Genomic DNA, 17,551 nt, shown 5'->3' on the forward strand with positions numbered 1-17,551 from the left:
GCCTATATTTACTCCCTGATCAACTTTGTTGGGGATTTACTCATTGTAACCTTTCTTCTCCACTATTTCATTTCCCCAGGGTTCATTGTCTCTGCCCTTGTGGCATTCAGAGTTGGTATCGATAACATAACTGTGTTAGCATCCATTCATTCAGCAACCATCCAACGATACAATGGCACTGAAGGGACGCTCTACCAGTCCTCATACTTATGACCATTGCAGTAGCCCCATGATTATAATCACATTCTGCCCTGTGAACTGCCCCCACCCACCCCCGCCGCCCATCTCTGTTCTTTCGGTGCAGCATGGTGAAGATGAAGAGGCTGCTATATTCCACTGCCACTTAATATTTTGCTTTGTGGGAAATTTCGGTACAACTAGGTTCGTAACCTAAAGACTACCTGTATTGCACATTTTATACAACCGTGTGCCAACATCTTATCCTTCCCCTTCTAGCAGAAATGTTCCTTTGTTGATTTTCTGCTTGCCCAAAAAGTTTTTTCTACAACCCACAAAGTTTTGCTCTCTAGCAGTGGGGCATCATCTGGGCAGCCACAGTAAGATTGAAGGTGGATAGCTGTAAATATGTATTTGTGTTTTATCTATTTTTATTCTCGTTACTGTTGTTTGCTCGTGAAAGCTATAGGGTAACAAATAAAACTGATTATGGCATCTCCTGTTATTTGTCAACTAACACAAGTTCACCCAACTGTCCATAATACGTATGAACACAATATATGGATGTAGAAACACTTGATGGATAAGAAAGGATTCTGCATGCTTTGGCTTTTCAGACTGCTTCTTTTATTCAAAAAGGATAATCTATTGAAAGAAGGATATAACAAATCTTCTAAAAGGCATTTGTTTCTTTTGTCTTCAGACTGAACATGATAATCCTGATTTTCTGTGGTTTTGGCCACACTTGAGACATGCTGGAGTGGTATAGTGGATTAGTTTAATCTTGGATCATTCTTGGTAAGAAGAGAAGTCAGTCCATAAGGAAGTGCAGATATAGCGATTTATAGAGTTTTCACAAGCCAGGCAAAGTGCTTTTTATACCTCTACTACTGCCTTTCCAAAGTTGTCTCCTTTGAGCATTCCCATAAACGCAGCTGGCATGTTTTTGAAACCCTTGGTGATGTCCTCGTGGCATTTAATTTTCCCCTATGCAAAAAGTGAAACATTCAAATGAATGCAGTTCTCCCTTGGGATTTAAAATCTAAGAATACATTTCTGCTCAACATAGCAAAGGGACAAGACGAAAAGAAAGCATTACACGTGGACTTTAGAGACACACCCACAGCCACACATTACACTGGAATACACGTAGGTCTATTCCTGAATGCATTCGAGAATTAAAAATAATGAGCAATGTTCACAGTAACTCCTGCATGGTTTTTCACTACAGACCAAAGTCTTCCCTTGGCCAAGTAGTGTTGCAAAGGGCAGCAAGTGTAATATGTGGTTTTGAAGTGATGGACTTGGATAAGAGCGATCCAGGTTCTGTAGTCAATTGCAGAACTGGCTGGGCTAATTATTCAGCTCAGCCAATCTCAAAGGATTGAACTTGCTATAAAATGAGGAGAGAGAATTCCCGTGGCATGCTACCTTGGGCTCCCAAGGGAAAGGTGACGTACCAAAGTCTTCCCTTTGGATTACACAAGAGAGGGAGGGAGGGAGGGAGGGAGAGGGGGGGATTGAGAGAGGGGGGGGAAGAGCGAGAGAGAGAGAGGCAGGCTTCTTCTACTGTCAGCTTACCTCTTGAATCCATTGCAGTATTGCTTTCAGCCCTTCCTCTTTCCTATCGTTCCAACGTGAGACTAAAAAACCTTCCATGTACAGCTCTTTCATGACCATGGGGACCTGCACAAATGGGCCTAGAAGAAAGTTTAGAGAAGAAAAAGTTAGGAAGGTTTGTTCTGTCACAGCATATCTCCAGAAGTGGTGCCACTAACTTACCCAAAGCTTATCCAACATTGCATATGTCATGTTTCCTAGTTTTTGCCCATTTGGAAAAAAAAATATTTTCTCAACAATGGTCAACATAACATGATTTTCTAAAATTTTTGCAAAGTGAAATTGTTTTTTTTTATTAAATATTTTATTAAAGGTTGTAAAAAAGGCAAGGTTTACAAAATACAAAAAAAGAAATGGAACTCATTACATGTTTACAACGCAAATGGCAAAAATTCATACATATATATACATAGTTCATCTCACCTTGCCTATCTACATATCTACCTAAGGTAAGTAAGTAAAGGAAAAGGAAAAGAAAAAAAAAGAAACAGTATGAAGCTAGATTACTAATTCTATGCAGGTATTCATAACGGATTTTTCCTATCATATCGTCAAAGTTTTTTCAACACAGTAGTCTATTGATATTACTTGTAGGTGAATTCTCACCTCTAATATATATCTTATCTCATTTGTTACTTAGTCTTTGTATATCATAATTTCTTTTAAATTGTTCCTTAAGTTATTTTAAGTTAATAAAATATCTCATTTATCTATCTTAATTCTCATTGTCTTTCTTATCAAACCATTTGTATAGTTTCTCCCAGACTTTATAGAAGTCTGTGTCTTCTTTTCCATTAATCAGCATTGTTAGTCTATTCATTTCCGCTATTTCTAAAATTTTATTCATAACCATTGTACTAGTGGGGGCATTTTCTTTCTTCCAGCACTGCGCATATGAGATTCTTGCCGCTGTCAGGATATGAACGAATAGATATTGATTGGTTTTAATTATTTTTGGATCTATTATCCCTAATAGAAACATTTCTGGATTGAGGTTTAGTTTAGTTGACATAATGTCGTTTAACCACCTTAGTATTCGCTTCCAATATGTCTTAGCCACCGGACACGTCCACCACATGTGATAGTATGTGCCCAGTGTTATTTTACATTTCCAGCATTTGGCCGATGATTTTGTGGAAATTTTTGCCAGTCTTGTCGAAGAGAGATGCCAGCGGTAAAACATTTTATATACGTTTTCTTTGTAGGCCGTCGACATCGTCAATTTCAAGTTCCACTCCCATACCCTTTCCCAATCATCTAACTTAATTGTGTGGCTGATATTCTGGGCCCAGGTTACCATGACTTCTTTCACTCTTTCTGTTTCCATTTTTCAAGTTAGTAAACAATTATATATTTTCGAGATTAATTTCTCATCTGGTCCTATTAGAATTTTATCCAATTCCTGGTCCCTGTCCTGGAAGCCAAATTGTGCTAGATCTGATTTATACTTATTTTCTATTTGAAAGTATGGCCACCAGTCAATATTTATTCCCATTTCAGCCAAGTTTTCCCTTGAGTTTAACCTATTTTGGTTATCTAACAATTGTTTATAAATGACATTTTTGTCGAAGTTTATCAGATTTGGATATATCAAGGCTTCCGTCGGGGATATCCATTTGAGTAATTGGATATAGAATTTCCTTCTAATTTCAAGCCAATCATTTATCAGTGCCCCCCTTAGATGGTATCTTTTAAAGTAGTTGTGGACTTTGTTTCCCTCACTCCATAAATAATTGTGCCACCCCCATTGCAAGTCGTAACCTTCTATAGTTAGAATTCTTTTATTGGTTAATGTTACCCACTCCTTTATCCACATTGTTGTTGCTGCTTGGTGGTATGTCTTCCATTCTGGCAGACCCATTCCACCTTGTGCTCTTTTATCTTGGAGATATTTGTATTTAATTCTGGGCTTTTTGCCGTTCCACACAAAGTTTCGTACCGTTTTATCCAAGTCATTGTAAAAATTTTCTCCTAATTTAACCGGTACCATTTGAAATAAATAAAGTATTTTTGGCAAGACATTCATCTTAATTACTGAGATTCTTCCCATCAACGATATTTGTAGCTTCGACCAATTTTTAAAATCTTTTTGAATGTTTCGTAATAGTTTATTATAGTTATCTTCTTTTATGGAAGAACATTTCGCGGATAGCCAAATCCGTTAAGTATTTGACTTTTTTGGTTACCTTAATTTCCATTACTTTTTCTAGTTCTTCTATCTGTTTTTTGGGGAAGTTTTTTATAATCATTTTTGTTTTTTCCTTATTTATTTTTAGTCCGGCCACACGCCCAAAGTCCTCAATGTCTTTCATTAATTTCGGTCCTGAGGTTAGAGGGTCTTCAACAATAAAGACCATGTCGTCCGCAAAGGCCTGTGTTTTATATTGTTCTTTTTTTATGGTCAAACCCCTAATTTCCTGATTTAGTCTTATCTGGTTCAGGAGTACCTCTAACGACATAATAAATAATAATGGGGAAAGCGGACAACCTTGTCTGACACCCTTTCCGATCTGTACCCTCTCTGTCAGTTCTCCATTAATTATGATATTTGCCAATTGCTGTGAGTATATGGTTTCTAGAATCTTAATAAATTTGTCACCGAATTTCATCATTTTTAGTTGTGTAATTAAGAGTTTCCAGTCTAAATTATCGAATGCTTTCTGCGCATCGACAAAAATTAACGCTAATTGTTTCTCAGATCTTGTTTCATAGAATTCCAGAGTGTTAATTATTATTCTTGTGTTATTCCGAATGTATCTTTTAGGGAGAAAACCGTTTTGATCCGAATGAAGGTTTTGATTTAATATTATTTTTAATCTTTCCGCCAAAATTGATATAAAAATTTTGTAATCCACGTTTAGCAAGGATATAGGTCTGTAGTTTTGAATTTTACTGTTATCCACCTCTTCTTTTGGTATTAGGGTGATGAAAGCTTCCTCCCAGGATTTTGGGACCTTACCTTTTTGTAGTACCTCATTAAATGATTCTAATAGTTTGTCTTCTAAAGTGTTTTGGAATTTTTTATAGATTTCCGACGGAAGCCCATCCGGACCAGGTGTTTTTTTGTTTTTTTGTTTTTGAATGGACTTTTTCAATTCCTCTTGTGTGATTTCCTTATCAAGCATCTCTCTCATCTCCTCCGACAAGGCTGGAAGTTTCTGTTCTATTAAGTATTTTCTAATGTCTTGTTCACTAATTTCATCCGGTTCATATAGTTTCTTGTAGTAATTCTGTACAATCTTTTTCTTTTCCCCTATTTCTTGTTTCAAATTCCCCTCCTCGTCACTCAGTTGTTTAATAGTTTTTTTTGCATTGTCTTTTCTATTTTGTGCGCCAACCATCTCCCAGTTTTATTTGCATGTTCAAAGTAATTCTGCTTCATTCTCTTAATGTTTCGGGCTACTTCTTCTTGAGAGATCAGATTTATTTGATGTTTAATTAAATCTCCATTTTCCCTGTATTTAATATTGTCTGGCTCTTTCTGGATCAACAGTTCTATCTCTCTCAATTCTTTGTTCAATGTGTTCAATTTTTCCCTATGCATTTTGTTTCTTCTTGCTATATAAGCTATTGATGTTCCCCTCATGACTGCCTTCATCGTATCCCAGACATTTTGTGTTGATGTCTGCTCTTTACAATTTTCTTGGAAAAAGTAACCCAATTCTTTTTCTATTGATTGTACAAGTTGTTTCTCTTGTAATATGTTCTGATTTAACGTCCACCTAGATTTTATCTTTGTCTTTCCTTTCCACTGCCATAGAACTGGATGATGGTCTGGAACTGGAAATATTTCAATATTTACTGTGTCCATAAGTAGTACTGGGTTTGACCAAACCATATCAATACGTGACCAAGAATTATGTGGTTGAGAGTAAAACGTGTACTGTTGAATCTTATCATTCATTGTTCGCCAGACATCATAGAGATCTAATTCCTTCACCATATTTATATAGACGGTCGGTAATTTCCTTCTGGTGCTTTTCTTATGTGTACCCTTATAATCAATTTTACTGTCTAGTACTGCATTAAAGTCCCCTAAAATACATACATTTTGCCAATTTATTTCATTTATCCTCTTATGTAAATTTACATAAAATCTTTCTTGTTTTTGGTTTGGGGCATAAATTCCTACTAGTAAGACTTTTTTCCCACCATTTGTTACCTCCACCATTAACATTCTACCCTCTTTATCTACATATTTTAATTTGGGGTTTAGCCATTCTTTTATATACATCACAATTCCTCTTTTTCTTGTTTGTGCTGACGAACAGAATACTTTTCCTAATTTTGGGCATTTCAACAAATTATTGTATTTCTCTTTTATGTGGGTTTCCTGAAGACAGATTACATCTAACTTTTGTTTTAATAAGTCCAACAGTACACGTTTTCTCTTTATTGTTATGTTAAGACCATTTATATTTGCTGATAGTATATTCGTTTCCCATTCCTCTGATTCATTACTTGTTGTCTGCTTTAAGGGCACCTTTAGATCTTGTCTCAATTGGCCTCCTTGATCTTGATTCTTCTCTGCCATATCTCTCTCGTTCTCTGACCTCTCTTGTCTCTCACTCCTCCAGTTGGGATTCAGTTATAATGTCTTCTTGACTTCTACTTGAAGTTTCTTCTTTACTAAATCTCTCTTCGTCTGCAATTAAGAGTTCCTGAAATTCTTGAGCCTTCTCCAAAGTATCTATCCGGTGTTTCTTTTCCCTCCATGTTGCTAGCATTCCTTCCGGAAGGAGCCATCGAAACGGGATTCTATGTCTATTTAGTTGTGAAGAGAGGAAGTTATATTTTCTTCTTTTCTCTCTAACTCTCCGGGGAATCTGCTTCAGAATAAGAATTTCTTTGCTTTTATATGTTAATGATTCCCCTCTTATTGTGTTTAAGATATCCTCTCTCAGTTGTCTTCTTAGAACCCTCACATGTATCTCCCTTGGGAGTCGATGGCGTCTCGCGAAGCTTGTGTTAATTCTATAAACTTCGTCCAATTCATTGATGATCTCGTTTTTTGGTCTGTCAAGTACTAATCCCAAGATTTCTGCAATCAGTTCCCGTAGATTTTCATCTCTCGCATCTTCTACATTTTGTAGTCTCAGATAAAATGCTGATCTCTCCAATTCTAAGTGGATAATAGCCTCTTCCAGATTTTTGTTTATAGATTCCAGTCTGTCCTCTATCTTATCTATTCTTTTTTCTGTTATTTCCGTTCTCTTCTTGACTTCTTTTATTTCGTGTTCATTTCTTAGCAAAGCTGCTTGGATAGCCCCTACTCGCTCTTCAATCCTCCCCATATTGTTTTTGACTTCACTCATTTCGTTTTTTACTCCCTCCAGGCCTTTGGTGATGTTATCATTCATCTTCAAAATTGCTTCCTGTAGAGAGTTCATCGTTACCTCTTGGCCTTGTGAGATTGAGGCTGTCTTATCTTCCATCAGCCTGCTCTCAGGCGACCTTTGCCTCACCGGGGTGGATAGGGAAGTTTGTTTTTTGCTTCCTTTAGTTAAGGTTGCTGTTCTTGTTGTCATTGATATTGATTTAATTCAGTTATGCCCCTTCGGTCTGTAGTTCCAGTACCTTCTAATTGCTGTTAAAGTATTTAAACAATTCTATTACGTTAATCTATGATCTTTTTAAATAATTTATACTTAATTAATTAATTAATTAATCAATAAGTTAAATAACTAATGAACAATGTTAATAATATATCAGTTACCCAAATCTCAATATATTGTTCATCAATTAATCAAGTAATCAGTTGAAATTTGATCTACCAGAGAATAATCAGTTATTAATCCATTAATCAAATTGATCCACTATGAAGAACACCCAAGAAAAAAGAGATAGTTAATTTAGTGCAGCCCTATACACTAGAACAGTTCTATAAATTGGTAAGCTTATAATCACTTATTTATAGTCACTCTTATATCACTCTATTTTCCTTATTGTATATATTGTAAAAGCGTTATTTACACCACAATAAATCTCCCTATTGCATAAATAATTTCCACTGTCTATCCCTTCACCAATATCTAAAAGTTAATGCACTTAATGTTTTAATGTAAATATACTACTTTCAGAAAATAGAAATACCGAGTACTACTTCAATAAGGTTGTCAAAGGGATCTGGAAGTAATCTAAGGAGCTGAGTTGAGCTGAGTTCGGGCCGTTACCTGCCTTCTAGTGTGGAGAGTGCTTGAGAGTGCTTGGGGTGTGCCTGAAGACTGCTGGAGCTGCTTCGATTTGTCACCGCCACTGCCACTGCCATCTGAACCGCCGCGCTCAGTGGGAGACGAGTTAGAGGTGGCGCGGGTTGCCCTGGACTGCCGCTCCCACTGGCACTGCCGCTGTGAACTGCCACCCGCCTTTGACTAATTCTGTGCCTTGAACGGCCCCACGGTGTGGGCGAGCAGCGCTGAGCACCTTGTGGGGGGGCATTTTTCCCCCTCCCCAGGAATAACGGCTGAGAGTGGCCTTAGAGAATCTGCACGGCCTTGTTACAGGCTCGAAGAGCACTGGGGCTATTTCCAGATAGCCTGGAAGAAAGTGAAACCTTGGTCCAGGCCTGGAGGCGCGGCTGCCAGGCTCCCTGGCTGGAATTGCTTGCTGCTGGTTGCTGGAGACCATCGCGCCCCAGGGAGCTGAGGGCGCCGCGGATGACTGGAGTGAAGTGGCCACCAGGAGCCGGGCAGTTTGCTGACTCGCCGGGAGACGCTGGGAGGTGCCGGAGCTCACATCAACGCCAAGCCACTGATCAGCTGTGAACCTACTAAGAGACTAACCAGGTTTGGAGGACGCGGAAGGCGTCTGGACCTCCTTGAGTTGACTGAGGAGAGATTGCTTTATTGAGAGACTGAGAAGAGATAATTGAGAACATCATTCATTGACATCATTCAAGTAACCGGGCGGCGTTACCATCTAGTGAACTTTGTGGTGCCGCCTGTGGCAAGAGGCGGGCAGAGACTTCCTTCCTGCGGGACCGGGGACACCTTTGGAGCCTGGAAGAGCGGGCTGAGACTGCCTTGGCTGCCGTGTCGGTGACTGTTTGGGGGGACCCGACCCCCCCCAGGTTGTCTGACACCTCCTTCTGCTGCTGTGCAGCTGTAGGGTCAGGCTAGGGACAGGGTAGGGTTAGACTAGAATAGGGTGGGGTTAGTTTAAGTTAGGTTAAGGTTAGGGTGAGGGTGAGGGTGAGGGTGGGGGTGGGGTTGCTAGCCTGATGGCCTACCGACAGGCTGCCTCCATTGGGAGTGTCACGGTACAGCTGGGAGTGGGGTTTTCCCCCCCTTTTACCGTGGGGTTCCCCTGGCTCCCGGGTGTTCTCTATTCCCGACCGGGGGGGGGGGATGTTGCTGGCCGCCGTTGCCTGTGGCTGGCCCTACAACTTTCGCCATTTACTGCCTATGGCCTGCTTGCTTCTCAGACTTTCCTGGCTTCTCCTTGGACTACTTCTGGGTCATTATTATATGCCCCGTTATTATTTTTCTGGACTTCGGACACTTGCATGGGAGGCTTGGATACCACCCCCCTTGGTCTTATCGGACTAAATAACTCGCGATAGTGCGCAGATTTTTATACTTTATAATTTTTTATATATTGGTAACTGTTGAAATTTTTTATAATTTTAATGTATGGGGAGTGTGTGGTATGAGTGTGACTGATTGAATGTTCCCACTTTTATCATTATATTGCTGTTTTTCTGTTTTTAACTTGTTTTGTGGGGATTGACTGATTGTATGTATGGGTATGTTTGGTGGGCCGGGAGCCTAGCTGGGTGCCTCCTGCACTGAGTGCTTGAGCAGAAGTGTCAGGGGGCCCCAGGGCCGGTTCCGGCCCTTGGAGGTGTGTGTCGAAGGGCCTGCCGGTGAATTCGGCGGCAGGGGGAGGGGGTGGAGGGACCACAGATGCGGGAGTGGGCCGGAGTATTGGGGTCATACTAGGGAGAGGCAGATATGGCGGGAACTTCAGGGATCCCTCTTTCCGGCCCTGTGAGTTCCACTCCAAGGCCAGATGGCGCGAGTAGTCAGGACCCTGGTCTCAGGTTGCTGCTGCTAAATGCCAGGTCTGTGGTTCACAAGGCTCCTCTCGTCCAGGACCTAATTATAGACGAGGGGGCAGACCTGGCATGTATTACTGAAACCTGGCTGGGCCCGGAGGGAGGAGTCCCCCTCACCGAAATGTGCCCAGAGGGTTTTCAGGTGCTTCATCAACCGCGACCCCAGAAAAGGGATAGGAGAGTGGCCATTGTTATCCAGCAGTCCTTAGCTCCTCGTAGGATCCCTGCTCCGGAGCTTGTCGGGTGTGAGTCCTTGCTGGTGAAGATGGACTTTGCAGGTCAAGTGGGCTTGTTGTTAACGTACCTGCCTCCCAACAGCGTGACAACAGCCTTCCCCTTGCTCCTCAAGTCAGTAGCTGAGCTGGCAGTTGAGTTCCCCAGACTTATGATACTGGGGGACTTCAATCTGCCTTCGCTCGGCGAACACTCTGATGGAGCACAGGAGTTCATGGCTTCCATGAAAGCCATGGGCTTGACTCAAGTAATCCAGGGTCCGACTCACTCTGCGGGTCACACACTCGACCTCGTATTTCTCTCGGAGCAGTGGAGTTGTGATCTTGGTCTGAGGGGTAGTGAGACCTTGCCCCTGTCATGGTCGGACCACTTCCTACTGAGGCTTGACTTTCGGAGAGCAATCCCCCGCTGTAGGGAGGAGGAACCGATTAGGTGGTTCCACCCCAGGCGTCTTATGGATCCCCAGGGTTTCCAGACGGCGCTTGGAGTTATGCCTGATACTCTCGCCCGCAGCTCGGTGGAGACCTTAGTCACTACTTGGAACTCGGTGGCGGCTGAGGCTCTCCCCCGGATTGCGCCTTTACAGCCGATCCGCGGCAGTGGATCCAGGAGGGCTCCTTGGTTTACCGAGGACCTCCGGGAGATGAAGCGCCAAAAGAGACGCCTAGAGCGCCACTGGAGGTCCAGTAAATCCGAGTCAGACCGAGCACTATTAAAAGCTTGCATCGGAGCATACCTCTTGGCAATACGGACAACCAAGAACAACTATATTGCCGCTCTGATAGCGTCCGCCGAGTCCCGCCCTGCTGCCCTGTTTAGGGTGACCTGCTCCCTCCTAAACACGAGGGTTGCGGATAACCCTTTACAGGGTAGAGCAGAGGAATATGTTCAGTTCCTCGCAGACAAAGTTGCTCAGCTTCGGATGGACCTGGACTCCAATTGCGCAGAGCCAGCCGGGGTACCGGGGGAAGGTCTTGAACGACATCTCTGGGCTGACTTTCAACCTGTTGCCCCTGATGAAGTGGACAAGGCCATGGGAGCGATGAGTGCTGCTACATGTATACTGGACCCGTGCCCCTCCTGGCTGGTCGCGAACAGCAAGGAGGTGACACCTCCGCGAGCTGCACTGGCTTTCAATTGGTCTCCAGATGCGCTTCAAGGTGCTAGTTATTACTTATAAAGCCCTTCATGGTATTGGACCTGGGTACTTGAGAGACCGCCTACTGCCAATTACCTCCCAAAGACCCATTAGATCGCACAGGGTCGGCCTCCTCCAGGTTCCATCCACCAGCCAATGCCATCTGGCTACGACCTGGGGGAGGGCCTTCTCTGTTGCAGCTCCAGCCCTCTGGAACAAACTTCCCGCAGAGATTCGGACCCTCACCTCTCTCCTGGTTTTCCGAAAAGCCATTAAGACCTGGCTGTGTCTGCAGGCCTGGGGTTGATGAGCTCCCTTCCCCTCTCGACAGGTGTGGTTGTTGGTCATTTTAAACGTTTATTTTGTATTTGTATGTTCCCCTTCCCGTTGGAGTTGTTCGCCGCCCTGAGTCCCTTTTAGGGAATAGGGCGGCATATAAATAAAATGAAACTTCAAACTTCAAACTAAGGAGAGTCCACAAGGAAGGGAGAGTACGTTTCAATGTGGAGAGTCAAAAGCAGGAGAGATCAGAGCTCAAGATAGTTGTTTCAGAGCTCACCCATCAGTCACTTCTTGTCGTCAGTAAGATAAAGAAAGAGGCAGGGAGAAAGATGAAGGGAAAAAAAAGTCCAATTCAAAAGGGCTTTTGGGGCAGTAGCTGCGATGAAAGCACAAGCGGAGAGAGGTTCGTGTTTTAATTTTTTTTCCACCGCTCAGTTTTCGCTTTCAAGATGTCGCCCCTCTGTTGTCTCTGTCAGTATGTCTCGGCATCCGCCTCACCGGAGCTTTAAAGATATTTCAAACCCTCGTGGCTCGAACAAAATCTTCTTCCCTTTTTATTTCAGGAGGAGGGCAAATCCAACCGTCTTTCTTTCTCTTCACCGTCTCGCCCACTGTTAGTCCTCCAAACTTAAGTATTCAAAAACTCAGTCTTTCTCTGTCCAATCTGCCGATCAGCTTTCTTAAATCTTTCTCTGTCAATCTTTATTCGCCGCTTCAACCCAATGCACTCACTTACGTATCCGTGCTCAGGTTATTTAGCTTATTCAAATTCAGTCTCTTAAATCAAAGTCTTTTGTTTACCATCTTCCACAGTCCGATATGTTTCCTGCAGTTGTCTTTCACTTCCTTATTAAGGGCTGGCAGTCATGTCTTCTGGTCGGCCATTAATAAGCCGACCTCCTTTGCACTTGATCTGAGGGTGCTTCTCGCTTCCTGGGGGGGATCGCCTTTCTCCCTCCACTGCTCCGATGCTTCCCCTCTCCACTGGTCCTCGTACCTCGAAAAGACCTTGCCTACTACGGCCACGATCGTGCAAAAGGCCGGGCAAACCGAACAGAAAATCTGTCGGCAGCTCGCACCAGCGTGACGCCAAACCGGAAGTCCTGCAAAGTGAAATTGTATTGACCCTCCACAATGGAAACATAAAAATAAGCGTGTCTCTTTCCAAATACGACCAAGTGTGCAAATAAAACATCAGCAAGGTTGCCCATCAAACTCATCTGTCAGGGTTTCAAGTAACACCCCTAATAAAAGAAGACTCTGAGGCTTGAAGTTCCTCAAAGTTCCATTTTATTAGAGATGTCATATTGGCACATCTGGGGTAACCCAAATCTGAAAGCTTCCAGGTTTCCCCCACCCAAATCAAAATCAAAGTTCCTTCCCCTGCACCCACATGTCCATCACATGGTCCAATCAGGCACCGTCCAAACTGGAGATGCCTCCCAGTCACCTCACTCCAGGTGCAGGGCAAGATGTCCTTGACTCTCTGAGAAAGGAATGTAATTTTGACTATATATTATCACCCATGCTCCATATAACCCCCCTCCCATTTTCCCACAGCAGAAAATGTGGCAGACCTGAAGGCCCAATGTAAAAGATGGCTTCCAGGACTGACACCATCCTTTGTTTTGTGATCCAAGACTGCTCCTGAACTAAATCTTGGCTGATTTTCTTGTTCAAATACAGCCAATTTTTGGTTTAGGCTGTAAAGTGAGGTCAAGAAAACGGCAGTGTTAAAAGATATGTGAGAATCATTGGAATTAGTTGCTCTGAACGAGACAGCTGTGGCTCAGTCACATTTTATCAAACTAGGCCGCATAATTTTGCTGTTCTACTTGCACTGGTTGTTTGTCTCATCCCTGTGAACACATGACTTGCTGTGCCATTTTTGTATAGCAGGTGACAAGTGTTTTAATGAAAACAGTGACATCTCACATATCTGTTTCACAGCTGTCTCATCTTATCTCACTCTTTACCAGTATACTGCATGTTTTTTCTCATACTTAAACTGGCCCATTGAATGTCTGTCTTGAACACAAACAGCCACAGCTCCTTGACTTACAGCAGTTCATTTGAAGTTACAACGGCATTGAAAAAAGTGATATGTCCATTTTTCACACTTACAACCAGACAATTGGCAACTGACTCATATTTATGACTGTTGCAGTTGTCCTGGGGCCTCTTGCGACCTTCTGACAAGCAAAGTCAACGGGGAAGCCAGATTCATTTAACAACTAAGTGACTAATTGAACAACCGCAGTGATTCACTTAACAACTTTGGCAAGAAAGGTCGTAACCCGGGGGGAAGCTTCGCTTTCACAACTGCCTTGCTTAGCGAAAGAAATGTTAGGCTCAATTATGGTCATAGGTGGAGGACTACCAGTATAGACATAAGGACATCTTTTCACTGAGACCATGTTAAAAATTGGACTGAACAAAAAATAATATAGCAAAGAAGATGTTGAACTAAAAGCAGGAAGATTTTAAGATTGTCCAATCTGGGTGAGATGGAGTCCATCATTCTCTCTTAGCCCAATCCTTCTCGCTTGGTTGCTGGGGAGGAAAATTAGAAATGGGAATGCGGTGTATGCTGCCTTGAGCTCCTAAAAGAAAACGTAGGCTAAACAACAAAAAGCCATGTTTTCCACCCCACATTTTACCTATCTAGATCAGGGGTATCAAACTCAAGGCCTATGGGCTGGATCCGGCCCATGGGGTGCTTAGATCTGGCCCGCAGGGTCATCCTGGAAACAGCAAAGGACCGGGCCTCAGTGCCTCTGCCAGCAAAAATGGAGCTTGGGAGGGCTGAGTGTATGCCTTCCTCTGAATTCTGTTTTTGCTGGCAGAGGGCTGCAGGAGACTGTCGCAGCTGAAAATTGAGCTTGGGGGTGTGTGCGGACATGAAGCCCTCCCAAGCTCCATTTTTGCTGGCAGAGGGCTGCAGGAGGCTGTCGCAGCCGAAAACGGATGTCTGCCCTCCCCCCCCCCCCCGGCCACACACACACAGCCCCCAATGTCAAACACTACCCTGACCTGGCCCTCAATGAAATTGAGTTTGAGACCCCTAATCTAGATCTAACTCTTAAAACAGCCACTGTTGGTGGTATGTACTTATGAGGAAGCATTGGCACTTTGGTACAAATGAAATAGTTGGGGAGGGGGAGATGGTTTTGCACACAGAAGTCACTGTATCTCTTGCCTTCTAAAAGTGTAAAACATTCATTTCAGTCTTGAGTTCTAGCTGGGGGAAGGTTGATCTGGTTACCACTTGCAACTGAATTTCTTTAAATGGTTTGAAAGTAGCGGTATAAAATTTCCACTGTTGCTAAAAATAGCTCAGAACACTATTCTGCTGCTATTTCTGCTGCGTATAAGTCCGAAATGTTGGCTGGAGTTCCCAGGTGGTCCTTTCTAACTTGATACAATTGGGTTCAAACAACTAAGTTAAAATCAAATAAACTACTTAATAGCTTGTTGTAACTTCTACAAGGAATTATTTCTATGGTGAAAATGATGGAGTAGCATCAGGGGTGGGCTGCTGGAGGTTTTCAGAGGTTCAGGAGAACCTCTAGCTAAGATCCTGTCCACCCTGCTACTCCCAGAAGTCCCCATGCGGCCCGTTTTGGATGCAGGTAAGCACATGGGGTGAGTGGAGGCTCAGGGAGAGCAAAAAACGGGCCTACCAAACGTTCAGGAAGGCTGGAAACGGGGCCATTTCTGGCCTCTGGAACCTGGGGAGACCATTTTCGCCCTCCTGGAAGCTCAAGGAAAGCCTCTGGAGCCTGGGGAGAGCAAACCCCCCCCCCGGTTATTGAGCAATTAAACTTTCCTGGCTATAGCCTGGCAGAAAATCAAAATTAAGAGAGTCCTCATTTGAAATGGAAGCTGACCAGCTGCATCTCCTTAGCTCATTAGAAAGTTCAAGAGAACAGACATAATTAGGGACTGAATACCAAGGAACCGGTTTTATACAGGTATCAAAGATCTTCCATGAAGAATATACAACTTTGGTCTCAGCAAATGAAAGCACCAGACAAATCCTATCTGAGACTGGGAGATGAGCAGGATCAGTTTGGGTTAAAACCTGAATGGGAGACCATTAAAAATCCCACAATGGTCAGTTGGAATGCAAAGTTGAAAAGGCATCAAGGAAGACAATAACTTTCAGTTTGTTGGTAACAAAATGATAAACACCATCCGTGTCATAATCACAAGTCACAATTAACATAAGGAAATGTTCAGCTTTTAAAATGCTACTATATAGTGTTTCCTAATAATCATTTACTTCTCCATAATTTCATGAGACTTCAGAGAAAGATATTTAAGTACTTTGCTTTTTATTGACTCTGGTTCTCAGAACTTTCTACACAAAATGGGTGGTTTTGTTTTTTGGCTCAGTGTTGTGTGACTCTGGTGGGTTATTGAACAAATCAGATCCAAGTAATCACTTCATGACTGGCCTCTAGTGGCCTGCAACAATTAGCACCATTCATTAAATTTCAAACATGCAAGTTCACAGTTGTTGTTGCCACACAGTCAGGTTACCCTGAATGAATTCTGTTTCAAAATAAAGATTTTTTTGTTGAAAGGAAGAAAGAAAAAGAAAAAGAAAAAGGAAGAAAGAGAGAGGGAGAGAGGGAGAAAGGAGAGAAGGAGAGAAAAAAGAAAGAAAGAAAGAAAGAAAGAAGAGGGAGGAGAGAGAGAAAGAAGGAAAAAGGAAGGAAGGAAGAGGAGAGAGAGAGAGAAAAAAGAGGGAGGACAGAGGGAAGGAAAAAGGAAGGAAGGGAGAGAGAGAGAAGGAAAGAAAAAGAAAAAAGAGAAGGGAGGGAGGGAGGGAGGGAGGGAGAGAGAGAGGGCGCTAAGAAAGATTGGATCTGGTTAGTGCCTGAATGAGAAACTAGTCAGGAACATTTAGCTGGTGCAGAGTGTGGCAGTGTGGGTAGTTTTGGTGGACCCTATAATGCCACTGCTCTGTCAGCTGCATTGGTTACCAGTCTGCTTCTGGGTGCAATTCAAGGTGTTGGTGATCACCTTTGAAGCCCTTCATGGCATGGGTCCAGGTTATTCATCCCACTGTGATTGGCTCGTACCACTCATGCTGGCAGAGCAAGTATACTATGGGTCCCATCAGCCCTATTATTCCAGCTGAAGGGGTCCAGGAGGAGGACCTTCTCTGCTGTTGCTCCTGCCCTCTAGAACAGCTTGCCCCCTCCCCCATGTCAGGTTGACCACAACATTCTAGCTTTTCATAAGGGTCTAAAGACATGTATTTGTTATGTGTTAAATTAAAATTAAGAGAACAATATAATAACAATATTGATCTTTTAGAATGTTTATCATTAGTATTTGAAGGTAACTTAAATATTCATCTAAATTTAAAACACTGCTGTATTATTATCTCTGTATGCTGAAATACTTTGGAGGTCATCTTTGTTATATATTTGTTTGTTGTATTTTTGTCACTTTTTAATCTGTCCTGTTATTCCCCTGATCCCCCCCCCCCGGTATTTTAATGTTTGATTTTGCACCTCAATAACAACATTTATAAGAAACAAGAGAAGAAAGGGGAGGAATAGAGAAGGAGGAACAGGAAGGGGAAGGAAAAGAAAGAGAAGAAGAAAGGAGAAGGAGAAAGAAGAGGGGGGGAGGAGGAGGAGGAAAAGGAGAAGGAGTAGTAGTAGTAGTAGTAGTAGTAGTAGTGGTAGAGGAAGAGGAAGAAGAGAAGAAGAAGAAGAAGAAGAAGAAGAAGAAGAAGAAGAAGAAGAAGAAGAAGAAGAAGAAGAAGAAGAAGAAGAAGAAAGCAAACAGCTTGCAGAAAGAAAAATAGATTTGTACCTTTTTTGACCTGGGTGTCATTATACAAGGAGATAGCACCACACACCGCAATTCTCCCAAATTTATTCATTTGCTCCAAAACAATGCTGGAAAATTCACCTCCCACCTGGTGGAGACAAAGACAACACAACATTTGCCAAGACTAAAATACTCAGAGGAGGGATATTATTGACTGATCTACATGGAATTATTTTGAAAGAGCTCGACTA

At 42.6% G+C, this 17,551-nt stretch overlaps 1 protein-coding gene across 6 annotated transcripts in view; it reads right to left on the bottom strand.

The window, feature by feature from the left end:
* Positions 1-781: 781 nt before the first annotated feature.
* The window catches only part of PTGR1 (prostaglandin reductase 1), a 33,017-nt gene continuing 16,247 nt past the window's right edge, over positions 782-17,551 (bottom strand). For all 6 annotated transcript variants that reach the window (XM_014074220.2, XM_014074219.2, XM_014074218.2 and 3 more), the window contains 3 exons: positions 17,343-17,448; positions 1,759-1,877; positions 782-1,164 (listed from right to left, as the gene is read on the bottom strand). In XM_014074220.2, the coding sequence (XP_013929695.2) occupies positions 1,054-1,164; positions 1,759-1,877; positions 17,343-17,448 (336 nt within the window). In that variant the 3' untranslated portion in view covers positions 782-1,053. The remainder of the gene's footprint in view (positions 1,165-1,758; positions 1,878-17,342; positions 17,449-17,551) is intronic.

The sequence above is a fragment of the Thamnophis sirtalis genome, unplaced genomic scaffold, assembly GCF_051295495.1.
Source record: "Thamnophis sirtalis isolate CommonGarterSnake01/CBP01778 unplaced genomic scaffold, rThaSir2_p1.2 scaffold_5, whole genome shotgun sequence".
NCBI lineage: Eukaryota > Metazoa > Chordata > Lepidosauria > Squamata > Natricidae > Thamnophis > Thamnophis sirtalis.